General features: G+C 36.0%; 1 protein-coding gene across 1 annotated transcript in view; it reads right to left on the reverse strand.

The window, feature by feature from the left end:
• Window positions 1-842: 842 nt before the first annotated feature.
• stxbp6 (syntaxin binding protein 6 (amisyn)) overlaps window positions 843-14,926 on the reverse strand; it is a 54,662-nt gene continuing 40,578 nt past the window's right edge. Inside the window, exons 3-6 of the mRNA XM_016480461.1 lie at window positions 10,144-10,274; window positions 9,888-10,053; window positions 2,070-2,227; window positions 843-1,353 (exon numbers count right to left, since the gene is read on the reverse strand). Coding sequence (XP_016335947.1) covers window positions 1,330-1,353; window positions 2,070-2,227; window positions 9,888-10,053; window positions 10,144-10,274 — 479 coding nt within the window. The 3' untranslated portion in view covers window positions 843-1,329. The remainder of the gene's footprint in view (window positions 1,354-2,069; window positions 2,228-9,887; window positions 10,054-10,143; window positions 10,275-14,926) is intronic.

Raw genomic sequence — 14,926 nt, forward strand, 5'->3', positions numbered from 1 at the left:
AGAACTATACAGACTTTGGTCACTTTTTCCATTATCTATTCGCAAACAATCAAATGGGAAAATAACATTGCAAAATACAATAAAGAAGTATAAGCCATATGCTTTTTTGGCAGAGGTTTCTCACGACAAAACCTGTTTAAAATGCATCAGATAATAACTTGACCAGATAAAATTGTAAAAATTGTAATACTTGAAATTACCTCAATACACAATTTGTACATGTTTCATGTTATTTTAATAGCTGCATATATTTTTAGTAAAGTTTGAGAAAAAAAGAGCTAATTTTTTATGCTCCTCAGAGACCTGCAATATTCCCTAAGACAAAAGACTGTCAGTTTATGTTGTACATATTTGCAGTGTGAGTGCATGTTTCTGTAGTAGCTCTGGCTGGTTCCAGATCTGTATTGTGAGCTGTACGGGAAAATAAAGAAATAAAATCAAACAGCTATCAAACTGCTGCAAAGACGTTTGGTACTTGAAGATACGCAGAAATCGCTCAGTTTAAAAATCAACGCTACACTTGTAGTCAAGTTTAACCATAGCCATGTGATATTTCCCACTGCTGCAGCTGCATCGCCTCACCGTCTCCTCTCATTCTTTCACTGTACGTGAACTTACACATCCCACACATCCAGTTAAGACACAGCCCTTCCTGAACTGCAGCGTAACACATCTCAGGGTGTGAATCTTGTCTTTTCTCAGGGCACTTCTGTGTAGATTTTCCAACACAAAATTTAAGATGAACTACATTATTTAAAATGTGGGTCACTGCACCATTAATAGTAATATTAATGTAATTAGTAATAAAAATAAATCAGCAAAATACTTTTTTTTGTGTGTGCAAAAAAAAACTAAAACAAAAAACGATTATGCTAAAATAGAATAAGCTATTTTTTCAAACCCTTTAGATGGATTTTTACAAAAAAATACATATATTTCTAATAATCGCACTAAAATTCTTTCACGATGGCACTTATCAAACACTAAATAGGTTAAAACAAGCAAACAAAAAAGAAGGGATATCATATATCAGCAGGCATTTGAACCTTGAAACTATTTAAAATCTTTTGTATGAATCTTTTAAAATTATAATTAAGGTCTGTCAGAGTGAGGACACAGGAGTAAGGCTTTGTTTAAGCTTGCAATGACCAAGTATCCCATCCATGTGTAGAGGAAGCATGATCTTTTCAAGGCCTCAGCCATGTTGATACACACTGTTCTTCATATGATATTCATGCACGTCCCGTAACGCTCTCTGACAGCAGCGGTTAAGCAGGGGTGAGGAATTTGTACCAGATTCTCCAAAAGTATGGCAAAGGTGGCAAAGGCTTAACACTTGTGCTTCATGGCAAGCTAAAGAGAGAGAGAGAGAGAGAGAGAGAGAGAGAGACTTTTAAAGATCAAACTGCAAATTTACTGTACAAATAGAGTATGAAATGTCTAATAAATTGAAAAAAAAAAACATCATGTTAAATAATCTCCTGTCCCTTGCATGCTTGCTTCATATACATGTGTTGGTTCACCTGATAATGCATTAAAGAAAAAAATTATAATTTATGCTTTATAAAAATCAATAGCAATGATGCATTTAATTGATCAAAAGTGACAGTAAAAACATGCCTAATGTTATTATGTTAATGTTTAAAAAATTATTATGGTTTCCACAAAAACTTGAAGCAGCACAACTGTTTTCAATATTAATAATAATCAGAAATGTTTCTTGAGCAGCAAATCAGCATATTAGCATGATTTCTGAAGATCATGTGACACTGAAGACTGGAGATATGATGCTGACAATTCAGTTTTGTCACCAGGAATAAATTACATTTTATTATATATTCACAGCAATTATTTCAAATTGAAATAATATTTTAAAATATTACTGTTTTTACTGTATTTTTGATCAAATTAATGCAGAAGAGACTTCTTTCAGAAACAAACTTCTGAGCAGCGGTTGTGTCTCTTTCATGCAGTCGCCACATGAAGGCAGCACAGAAGCACAAATGTGTTTTCACAGAAAGTCTGCAGAAACTGGCTAAGAGTAAAGACAGACTTGTGGCACACTTCACCTTGTGTGCAGTGTCGGCAAAATGCTGGGCGCTGTTCATCATCTCGCCCGTCTTCTCCTCGACGCGTCCCAGTCTCTCGCCGCGCTCGTTCAGCGCCTGACTGGCCTTCTGCACCGCGTTGCTAACGCTGTCTGCTGCCTCGTGCAGGATGCTGTTCCCTACACACACATCAGGAGAAACGCGTCAGGAAAACACCTCCACAGAATGTGTGCTAGCAGTAACGCCTTGTGAAAAAGAAGTACTTATTACAGAAACAACAAACTTTATAGAAATATGTGTGAACTGAATGTAATGTTTTCAGACACTTAAAGGGATAGTTCACCCAAAAATGAAAATTCTGTCATTAATTACTCACCCTCATGTTGTTCCAAACCTGTAAGACCTTCGTTCATCTTCAGAACACAAATTAAGATATTTCTGATGGAATCTGAGAGCTCTCTGGCCCTCCATAGACAGCAATGTAAGTAACACGATCAACGCACAGAAATGTAGCAAGGACATCGGTAAAATAATCCATGTGACCTCAGGGGTTCAACCGTAATTTTACGAAGATATGAGATTACTTATTGTGCGCAAAGAAAACACAAAAATAACGAAATTATTCAACGTCTCCTCCGCGTCACTCTAGCGCCATTTTGGAGAGTATCCACTGAACGTAAACAGCGTATGCTGCTCTGTGTCAGCTGCGTCATGCGGATACGTTGTTTTTGTTCAGATCACAGCGTAAACTATGTAGAAAATGTATCCTGTTGAATAAAGTCGTTATTTTTGTTTTCTTTGTGCACAAAAAGCATTCTCGTAGCTTTGTAAAATTACGATTGAACCCCTGAGGTTCGGATGGATTATTTTACTGATGTCCTTGCTACGTTTCTGTGCGTTGATCGTGTTAATTGCATTGCTGTCTATGGAGGGTCAGAGAGCTCTCAGATTCCATCAGAAATATCTTAATTTGTGTTCCGAAGATGAACAAAGGTCTTACAGGTTTGGAACGACATGAGGGTGAGTAATTAATGACAGAATTTTCATTTTTGGGTGAACTATCCCTTTAACTGCATGTTATTTACAATTATATGAAAATGTATTATAGTTTAAATTTATATTAAATTTACTAAATTGAACTTAGAGTGCTTTTTGACCCACTTAAGTAAGACTCAAGTACATCTTTATATGTAATTAATTTCATAATTATTTGTATTGTCTTTGAAATATGGTTAAAGTGAACTGCTGAATGTATTGACAAGCATTCATGGTGAACCAAAATATACTTTAAAGTCATTCCTATTGAAACTTGTGCGTCATATATTTTAATATAGTTGCAATGATGAAGTTGCAATTTAGTACATTTAAAATATATTAACTTCAAATAACACACCGAAGTTAAATTATTAAGTACTTTACATGTGCTTTAGTGTGTCAGTCAACACATCAGACAAGTGTAGGGTAGAGTGGGGGAAAACACCCCCCTTAAGGACTGTGTAATTTTAAATGTGTTCAGAAAAGTTATCATAGTTTTAGTGACAATGACATACATTTTAGACAAAGTATGAAAAATGTCCAGAGTTTTCATGTTATTAGATTTTTAACAAAAATTACATTTGTACCAAGGGGGCGTTTTACCCCACCTATGGGGTAAAATGCCCCCAGTCCGACAAAGCAATTTGCTTTAAACATTTAAAGCAAAATCAGAGTACAGACAGTTTTGCTTAAAATGAAAAAGAATATAATCAATAATTATGAATTACAAAATTATAATAGCCTATTTGAAACATTTTCTTAGCTGATGCTAACTGGCAAGCTAACTAGCTACCTGATGCTAACTTAGTCATTTTTAAATATAAAATCCAAATATTTTTATTCAACCAACTAGTTAGAATACATTTGATGGAAAAACAAAGCATTTGATGTTCAGAACAGAATAACTACAGTAATTGCCCATTGCCCCCTCAGGGCATTTTACTCAACAGACTATGTTTGAAAAAAAAAAAAAATATATGTCATTCTGAAAATATACTTATATTTTTATTAAATAACACATACTCCCTATCTACAGGCCCTACTTTTCTCATATCATATATAACTGTGATGTTCTACAAAACAAACTTTAAAACTTTTTTTCTTACTGTTGAAAATTAGATCATTTAGTGTGAAATCGGTTTTCATCACCAGTGTAAGCTTCATGGTGAAAACTTCTACATCTCTCTCGTCAACGTAGTCCACAGTTACAATACAAATTTATCTTGACTTTATCTTGTGGTTATTTTGGGAAAAACAGTAGGGGGGCGTTTTCCCCCACTCTACACTACTTCTTTATAGCATGACAAAAGATTATTTAAACATGATTTAAAATGTACTTTAAAGATAAACTTTTAATTTTATATTATTACAAAGTGCACTTTTTAAAGTATGTTAAGAAACATAGTCATGAAAGTGTCTCTCTTTACACTTAAAGGCACAATATGTAATTTTCGCCACTAGAGGGCGCATATTCAAAACAAACAAAGAGACAAAGGCGTGGTTAGATGACTCCGTGACTGAGTGTGGAATCATGGGAGTTGTGGTCTTCATCCCCGCAGCCGAAGCAATCCGACGGGACTCAGGCAGAAATCATGTTCATGGATGAGCTAATGATTTATGAACGTAGTAGAATGAAGCAGAGTGAGGCTGAAAGCCATCGAAGCGAAACGAGGCGCTGAACGAGCGTGACACACGGCTCGAAAGCAGCGGAGCTTTTATTATGCCACAGTCGACCGCTTCCTCTGCTTCTGGTCGTGCGTATGTGGGGTAAAGCAGCGCTGTTTTATCATACTAGATACATTTAGTTCTGTTATAATGCTGCTCTGTGCGCTCGTCACCGGTCTATTAAAATGCACAACATATTAAAGCGTCTTTGGTGTTTCCATGTTTTCTACAAAACAAAACCCGAAATCGAGGGGTTATGACTTCAGGCGACACAATGACACTATAGACACGCTCCGTGTCACTAGCTAAAATTGCTTATTTCTCTGGATTTAAACATTCTTCGAAACATTTGGGATAATGTAAGTACACAAGTCAGCAAAATATATAACACTGTTCTAGTGGTTTTTGGATATTTTAATAAAAAAATCTTACATATTGAGTGGCCTTTTATTTTGTTTATATTATATTATCTGCAAGAACAGTTTCTTTAAAATATACTTTTAAGATTTTAGGTACACTACAAATTAGGGATGTAACGATACACAAATATGACAGTTCGGTACATGCCTCGGTTCTGAGGTCACGGTTCGGTGTGGTTTCGATACAGCAGGGGAAAAAACTAAACATAAATTTGCTTTTTGTTCTTAATTAAACAGTGGTTTACTGAACAAATGGCTCTTTCTTTAAATAAATTAAATTCGAATTAAAATTGTATTCATATTTATTTTGCGTTAAATGTAGTAGTAAAGATCGTGCTGAACTGAGGTGTTTATACAGCGATCTGTCACGCCACATCAAAGAGCGCCAAAACTACATTTATTGTTTGAATTTTTGAATCATTTGAAAGATGATACTTTGTTTCTTATCAAAAGAAACAATATATACAACTGGAAGTTTCCAATAAAGTTCCACTCATGCAGTGTTTAAAACGATGCTGTATTTGTTCGGTACACATGCGTACTGAACTGAAAGACCTGTACCAAAAATTCTTGGTACGAATATTTGTACCGTTACACTCCTAATACAAATGTGACCCTGGAGCACAAAACCAGTCATAAGGGTCAATTTTATGAAATTGAGATTTATACATAATCTGAAAGCTGAATAAATAATCTTTCCATTCATGTATGGTTTGTTAGGATAGGACAATATTTGGCTGAGATACAACTATTTGAAAATCTGGAATCTGAGGGTGCAAAAAAATCAAAATATTGAGAAAATCATCTTTAAAGTTGTCCAAATGAAATTCTTAGCAATGCATATTACTAATCAAAAATTAAGTTTTGATATATGTACGGTAGAAAATTTACTAAATATCTTCATGGAACATGATCTCAATATCCTAATAATTTTTGGCATAAAAGAAAAATCAGTAATTTTGACACATATTGTTGGCTATTGCTACAAATATACCCGTATTACTTATGACTGGTTTTGTGCTCCATGCCACAAATGCATATTCACTTAAGCACTTCCAGGGCAGAATGACTGAGACTGAGACACAAACCGGTGCATTTCCACTGACAATATATTAATCTAGAGAGATTTCAAGAGAGCTACGGCACAATGCTGAGCTAAAAATCATGCAGAAATTATCCTGAAAATTACATCCTAATGGTGGAAAAAACATGGTGGCACAAGATTTTCCATTACAGGATGTGCAAATGTGTCCAGCATTATAAAAAGCCCATTGTGAGCACAACATGTCATTTATTCTATCCAGCGTCTGTCCATGGCGCTTAATAATGAAGCTGAACCAGCGGTGACATGGATCCCCACAGTTTTCGTCCCACACCTGAGCAGCTTCACGACATTTGTTTTGCACTGGTGTGAGACTTAGACCGGAGGGGCCAGAGTGACCTCCTCGCTTCCATGATCTCATTAACTATAGAGTGACCAATGTTGACGTAAAAACTGTTACTATATGCTCATGCATTATATGTTTTGAGATCATGTGACTGATCATTTAAAGTTTTAAATTTAAACTTTGAAATGCCTTCATAAACCATAAAAACACATTCATTACTTGAATAAAATAAACATTGACTTAAATAAAAATAAAAAAATTAAATAATTTATTTCAGCTAGTTGTCAAGGCAACATTTGTCATTTTTATTTAAAGTTGAAGTACTAAAATAACTAAAACAACAACAACAACAAAAAACAAACGCTAAAACTTAATTAAAATATACAGGCATATTTAATTGTTTGTCCACTGTTTGGTCCCCCAAAGCGCCTTTCAATGATCATTTCTTAAAATAACTATTTTTGTTTCTTAGTGTAAAGAACATTTTGACAAACTAAATATTATTTTCCCACTATAAAGAACCTTTTGAGCAACGGAAAAGTTCCATGGATGTTAAAGGTTGAAGGTTGGGAAATAAAATCTTTGTAAGAAATTATTCAATATATGAGCTAGATCGTGACTAAAAACCATTATATATCTTTATATCCATTATCATTATGTCTCTTTAAGCTCACAGTCAGGTGTATTCATGTTTGCTCAGCTTCACTGAGTTCTGCCAGGCAACAGAACCAGCCATCTGACCCTCAGGAGCCTCAACTCTGCTTCCCACAGTAACACAGTCACTGAGTCAGACTGCCACTAAAAGAATAAAGACAAGCAGCAACACTAAAAGCTGTTATTTATTAAGTGGGAGGAATAAGTGGCAGGGAAGAGAAGGAGGAAGCTTCCCCCAGGACACAGTTAAAATAGCATCAGCACCTTCAACACTTTAATTGTAGCATACAAACGTGAACGGTCTGCGCTCGCATTGGTGCTGCTGCAATGCAGAACAAGTCCTGATTAAACAAATGTGTGAATAATCTACAGATATAACCCCACATCAATGCCTGCACCTTAAAAATGTTAGACAAGGTGGCAGCAGAAAAAAACATGTGCAATCCTTTATAGTACATGTACCCTAATTTATTACAAAAAAAATGTATCATTGTCAGCTACTTGAAATGAGAATCTTTTGGCATTTTAAATTGATTTTAATTATTTAGAAGTTATATGTCAAGATTATTGTAGTTGCATAAGCAGGATGCATTGAGAACATTAATGTATTGTTACACCTCTAAATTACATCCAGTAATATGTCACCAAACAGAAAAGAATCTGAAATAAAGTGAGTGTCAGGGTAATTATAGTAAAAGAAAACCCTCCATTAATCATGTCCATGAGTTATAAGCTATAAACATCAAAGACACAAAAAAACTTGCTAAAAGTTCTCATGATTAGCAGAACAAAACAGATTTTCTGTCCTACAGAAAATACAGTGGAATAATAAAGAACTTTACACAAACAGTTTGCCTGCAACTGGGAAAAATATTATACATTTACATTTAGTCATTTAGCAGACGCTTTTATCCAAAGCAACTTACAAATGAATAGAGGTCGACCGATTAATCGGCCGATTTTTGGCATTTTTTAAGTAATCGGCATCGGTCGATTGTGCTGCAAATTAGGCCGATTTATAGGCAGGCGCATCTGCGGGCAGCTAATCGTTATTGCGGAACGCCGGAGAATCTCTCTCTGGCTGCGTGAGACGGAGCAGCTCACACTCTGCAGCTGCTTCTTGTTCACACACAGCTTCAGCTAATGATGGCAGGGCAAAACAGACCGTTTCGAAAGAATTACGTTTTACTCTACTAGAATTGATGCCGGAAAGTGCAACATGTGAAATTAGAAACACATGCAATTCAGATGAAACATCTGGGCTGATTATAATGTGCATGTTAGCTTTCCATGTGAAATGTGTGTGTAGGTCTGACAATAGCATCCACGATGTCATCTCTTGTGGCCAGCGCACTCTTAAGCAGTTATGAGAAGCAGGCTGTGTAATATGTGTGAACTCTTTTATTTTTGTTATCACTTGGCCATTTGGCTTATAGCAGTGTCCAGTGTTTCCCATACATTGAGTTATTTGTGGTGGCTCCCCACAAATAGATTTTCCAAAAGGCTTATACTTCATTGAATAAACTGAGCACTGCATGTTTCAAAATCATGAATGTATCTTTGAAAAGAACCGACCGTCTTCAGAAAAGCTTCGATGTCATTTTCATTTCGTCTTTCCTGTAATGCCTGATAAAGTAGCGTTTGTGAGCGCAGTGCTTATTTGATTACAGCCGTTACCGGGGACATAGCTATATCTCCCACTCCAGCAGCGCCTCCTGCTGGCGGAGAATCAATTTGCATTTGCAAGTCTGTGGGAAACACTGGGGTCTGTCAGCAAACATAAACAAAAAGCATGCTTCAGAACTGTTTTGAGAAGGTGCTTAAGTTTTGAGCCATGTATTATTACTCTGAATTAGGCTACTACTACTATATAAAGTAGCGTTTGTGAGCGCAGTGCTTATTTGATTACAGCCGTTACCGGGGACATAGCTATATCTCCCACTCCAGCAGCGCCTCCTGCTGGCGGAGAATCAATTTGCATTTGCAAGTCTGTGGGAAACACTGGGGTCTGTCAGCAAACATAAACAAAAAGCATGCTTCAGAACTGTTTTGAGAAGGTGCTTAAGTTTTGAGCCATGTATTATTACTCAGAATTAGGCTACTACTACTATTACTATCTTGTACCCTGCAATAATCATTTACTCAAACTCACTTTTATGACATATTGGTCAAACATATCGGCCAAATATATCGGCCAAAAAAATTGGCATCATATATCGGCCGCTCCCTGATTTCTAAATATTGGCATTGGCATTGGCCAGTGAAAAACCCATATCGGTCGACCTCTACAAATGAATATTATATGAGTGGGGATTTTTTTGCAGTATGTTACCAAATTTTTGGACCTTTAAATAAAGTTTGAAAATCGGATTTTTAAAAAGATGATTTTCTAGCAATAATCAAACATCCAAACAAGAAAACAGAATGTAACATTTTAAAAAGCTGTTGTTTTTTGTTACTACAGTATAGTAGTGCAATAATAGAACAATAGTTTCACCAGCCACTATATAAAATTATGAGCCAAATGCATACAATAGACCCTCTATTTGATTGATTGATTGACTGACTGACGGGGATGGAATTCTTTGTAGGTATTACCAAAATTTTATTTTAAAAACTCCAAAAAAGTAGCGTATAGTGAAAGAGATTGCACAGTAAGCTTGAACGGGACGTATCACCTCCCAGCAGTTTGGAGTGGCAGTTGATGAAGTCTGGTTTTCTTTCGGGGATGAACCGCTGACATGTGTGATGCAGGACCTGGACAAACACGCACTTCTCTCCAGCTGAACCCGCAGTCCACTGGTCGAATCCGTTCTCAAATATCAAGTCAAACTCTGGGCAATCCTGAACATTTTTGGATGATGAGAGGCAGTCAAAGATCAATGGCATCCAACAGAACACAGCATCTGAAGGAGCAAGAGCACATCTACTCACTCGGACGGAGTCGATGCCGTTGACCTGCCGCAGCTGACTGATGGTCCACTGTGATCTCCTGACGAAAGACGAGGAGCCTTCAAACTGCTTCACCTTCGTGAGGAACACCTGCGCTGGCTTCTTATTGGTCACTGTAACGAAAAAGAAAATAGGTTTGAATTCTGATCAAAAGTTTGAAATAATTACGATTTCTAATGTTTTTATAGAAGTGTCTTCTGCTCAATAAAATACAGTTAAAAACAGTAATATTGTGAAATAGTATTACAATTCAAAATAACTTTTCTATGTGAATGTATGTTAAAATATAATTTATTGCTCAAAGCTGAATGCTCAAGAAACATTTATTGTGCTGTTAAATATTTTTGTTGACACCATGATATACCATTTAAAAGTTTGGGTAAGTATGATTAATACTACTACTACTACTAATAATACTTGTATTCAGCAAGGATGCATTAAATTGATCAAATGTGACAAAGACATTTAGAATGTTACTTTTTATTCATCAAAGAAAAAAATCCATAAATATTAAGCAGCAAAAACATTAATAATAATAAGAACTGATTTTAATAACTGATAACTGAGCAGCAAATCAGCATATTAGAATGATTTCTGAAGATCATGTGACACTGAAGACTGGAGTAATGATGCTGAAAATTCAGCTTTGATCACAGAAATAAATTACATTTAACAATATACTCAAATAGAAAACAGTTATTTGAAATTGTAATAATAATTTCACAATATTACTGTTTTACTGTATTTTTCATCAGCATTGGTAAGCATAATCTATATTTTTTCAAAACATTAAATTTTTTTTGTATTTTTTCTGAACTTTTGACCGGTAGTCTATATACTGCATACACATTTTTTCAACATAACAGAGAAACAAACACTACTCCGAGATCTGGATTGCAGTGGTGTGGTGGTACTGTAATATGAAGCTCTATCAGCCCGTATCAAAGAGCAGTGTTTACAGATCCCACCACACCCGGCTCTGCTGGAGCGAGAACATCCGGCCCACGGCGCACTGTTTGAGGAATTTCTCATCCTCCACTGTTTGTTCAGGCCTCTGTGTACAACACTCCCTTTTCCTCCCTCTCACTCCCTCCATCTGTGTGAGGTCACTGGTGTCAGGGTCTCTGATCCATCGCCTGCTTTCACCTCCAACACTTGAGATCATTCTGATGCAGGCTCTTCTTCATGAAACTCCACACTGCACAGTAGTTCAGGGGTGTGTGTCCGTAGAAATATCTGGATGCACTCAATATCCTGAATAATCTATTGTGCAATAATGGCAACGTTAAAAAAGAACCTTGTTTTTTTTTTGTTTTTTTATCAGTGCTGAGGTGAATGTTACTGTAGCATAGCTGCACACATACAAAGTGTTCTATATGTTATTAAACCAGCAAAAAAAAAAAAAAAAAACACTGGCAAGGTATGCACAACATAAATTGTAATATGCATCATATCATGACTCAAATATCACGATTCATCTATTGTTAGTGGCACATCCCTAGAAAACAAGAAAACAAAACTCTATACACTGACAAAATCAGTCTGTCCAAGTTAACAATGCCCATATCAACTAATATCAAACTCAAATAAATGCAGAGGTGATTCTACAATCACTGGACAAAAATGCAATGAGAAGTACACTGCTGCATATGATGCCCAACACCTTCTGTAAATATGGCTTCTGAATCCACCTCTACACAGATTTAACATGCTTATGCATTTGCTTATGCATATTTACAGAGAAAATAAAGCCATTAAGATGAATATGCAGTATGGTGACAGACTTTCCTTTTTGGGTGAACCTTTGCTTTAAATAGACAAACTGGACAGAAATGGCACCCTATACAGTAGAATGCATAGGCAAAGACAAAACAAATAGGATTTTATGACCAAAACATCAGCTGATGTTCAGGCTGTCATGTGTCACTGTTAAAGTAAGTGAAATGCTAAAGTGAGAGAGTGTACATAATTAATGCACACGACTGAGCAGAGTGCCTTTTCATTTCTCTCTTAGTGAACAGATCTTTCATTTGTGATGCATTTAATTCTCGGTGTGAACAGGCTTTTAGACAGCAAAACATTCAACTGAAGGTCATCAGATGCTTTCCAGTTGGCTACTACTAAATACTTTTCAGTGGGTTTTCCCTCAACAAACCCAAAAATATGTTTTAAAAATCCCCAGGGCTCTTTTGATACCTAGAGCCATGTGATCATGCACGCTGAGCTCTGCATTATGAAGCAGACTGACTCTGTAGGCTTGGAATGATGTTCTGGGTGTGTTTTAGACTCGCTCTGAATGGAAACAGAAAGGCCACGCTGGGGCTGCTGGTGACGGGTCTTGTTTTCTGGAGTTATAACCACAATTATGCTGAACATACCACATAAATTCAGTTCACTAGCAGAATATTTGCATAGTAGCTGGCGATTAAATGTTCAATAGCCTCTAAGAAAAAAAGTTCACAATCATGTGTGCGTTATAAATCATATTAAGGGCAGAGGTGAAGCGAATGTGGCTTTGGGGCGATGATATAATAAATTAAAATAAACCGATCTAATCCACTAAAACAGGTTAAATGGAATGTAAACCGAGCAAACATACAGTAAAGCTGAATACACACTGCATGGGATTTCTTCCAGTTTTGAGTCACTTAATGTTGCCAGAAAGAAGGACACTTTGCAAGATTCAGTGAATCCAGGATAAAAACTATCCTAACAGTGATAGAAATGAACTTTTCCACTACAGGGTGCTATTTGCCCCCTTAAAGTGACTTCCATGGCATTTTTAACCTTTAACCAGCTTTTCTAACCTTTTCAAATGTAAGCATCCCCTTTCATGTAAATCCTAACATCTTTTAATAAACACATTTATGATATTAAGACAGTATAGGCTGTAAGCAATCAAATAAAATAAGTATCGACAAAATCCATCCAACATAAGACTGTTTAATGCAGCTCAGAGATGACATGAATGCATTTACACTACAGTTACAATGTATGCATAAACAATGAAATACCCTCCCACCTTTCCACAGCTTTACATGCTAATTTCCTTCTTTAAAACAGGATCACTTGCCTATAAAATAACATTACTTTCCAAAGATCCTAATGTTGGGAAAGTGTTTGTTTTCAGCTATGTGAAAGTCTCAGTAGAGCATTATTTGTTTGTGGTTTCTTTGGTAAACCAGTCACAATTTGACACATGCTTTGCAAACAGACTTTTATGAAAAAACATGGCTCAACAATAATGCAGTAAAATATTCAATGGTTTGTGTTTTGCACTTTTACTAAAAGTCCTTAATGCAACGAGAGAACAGGTATAATGCAGTAATCAACACTTTTCACGATTAAATCGGCAGCTGTAATAGTAAAATTGTAGTAAAAGTTTTCAAGAGTTCCACATTAAAAACTTTTTAATATGCAATCATATTACCCAATGACAGCAGTGGGCATTTACAGAGGGGTGAAATCAAGGCAGAAAATTCCTATTCATTTCTAAATTATGACAGTGTTTAGTAAAGTAAAAAATCCTACTAAAATTATAAGTGCACATCAGGAAACATTATAATATTAGAAAAATGCAGTTCATGACCCTTTAAGTGAGCATTGTCTCACTGCACCATTGAGGATGAGATTCTCTCATGCCTGGAGGAGATCTTCAGAAAATGCAACAAGATAGATATTAGGGATGTGCATCATGACTCAGGCCGATACGATACGATACATTAAAGATACATATGAAGCAGCTACCGATGCGATACGATTCACCCCTATTACGATGCACTGTGATCCGATTCGATTCAACACAATGCGATTCGATGCAATATGATACAATGGAGAAAATATGATCACTTTTAATGCCTCGAGGCCTGTTTCATAAAACAAGTTAACCAAATAAGCCAGGCTTATTTCAGTTAGTTTGACTCATTGTCAAATGATTTGGTTCCATAAAGCAAATTTAACATGGGCCTATAATAGATCAAGCTTAGTCACTATGGCAACTTATGCTGGGAAACTAACCTGGTCTAAAGCAGGCTAACTGTCAGGCTAAGCTAAGCTCCTCTACTGACCAATAGGAACATAATGATATTACCACTGTCTCACATACTATTATTTGACTTTTATTGTTTTTACAGTTTCTAGCCATGCAGCCTTTCTCTCTGGTTTTATTACAGCTGTACCTTTTATAGTTTGCAGAACAGATAGCAGAACATTACAATCTAAAATTGCTCTTTAAAGCATTAAAATAACTAAATTAAAAGTTAAAATCACTGAATTAAAAATTAAAATAAATAATAAAGAAAATGACTACATTTAAATTTAATCTAAATTTAAATTGAAGTTAAAAGCAGCTTGTAAGTGTATTTATTTCTTGTCTCAGTGTTTAGCGCAGTTGTCGTTGCTAGGAAACGCTTGTTTTGTTTAGGAGACGTGCTGAAATCGCGTTTGGTCTCGTACTGTATCGCGTACCTTGTCAGTGTCGTGCGCTTTGCTTGGCCATTTGTTGTGATAAACAGGAAAGTGTGTCCAGCTGAATTCAATTTGAGATTTGTTAAAGGAATAAAAAAGAAGCTTATTTTATCACGGAAGCGGTCGTGGTAAGACCGAAGAGTGTAAAGAGCATCGACTCTAGCGTGCGACTCCACCGGGCAGGACACCGGCAAAGGATAAGAAATAAAGCTTTTTATTTCTCCTCTTTCCTACTACTTGTTTCACTTCTGTTTCAGTTTTTTATAACCATTTCTTACTATGTGTCAGTAAGTTGTTG

Source organism: Sinocyclocheilus anshuiensis, unplaced genomic scaffold (genome assembly GCF_001515605.1).
Source record: "Sinocyclocheilus anshuiensis isolate Anshui unplaced genomic scaffold, SAMN03320099.WGS_v1.1 scaffold161, whole genome shotgun sequence".
Classification (NCBI taxonomy): Eukaryota; Metazoa; Chordata; class Actinopteri; order Cypriniformes; family Cyprinidae; genus Sinocyclocheilus; species Sinocyclocheilus anshuiensis.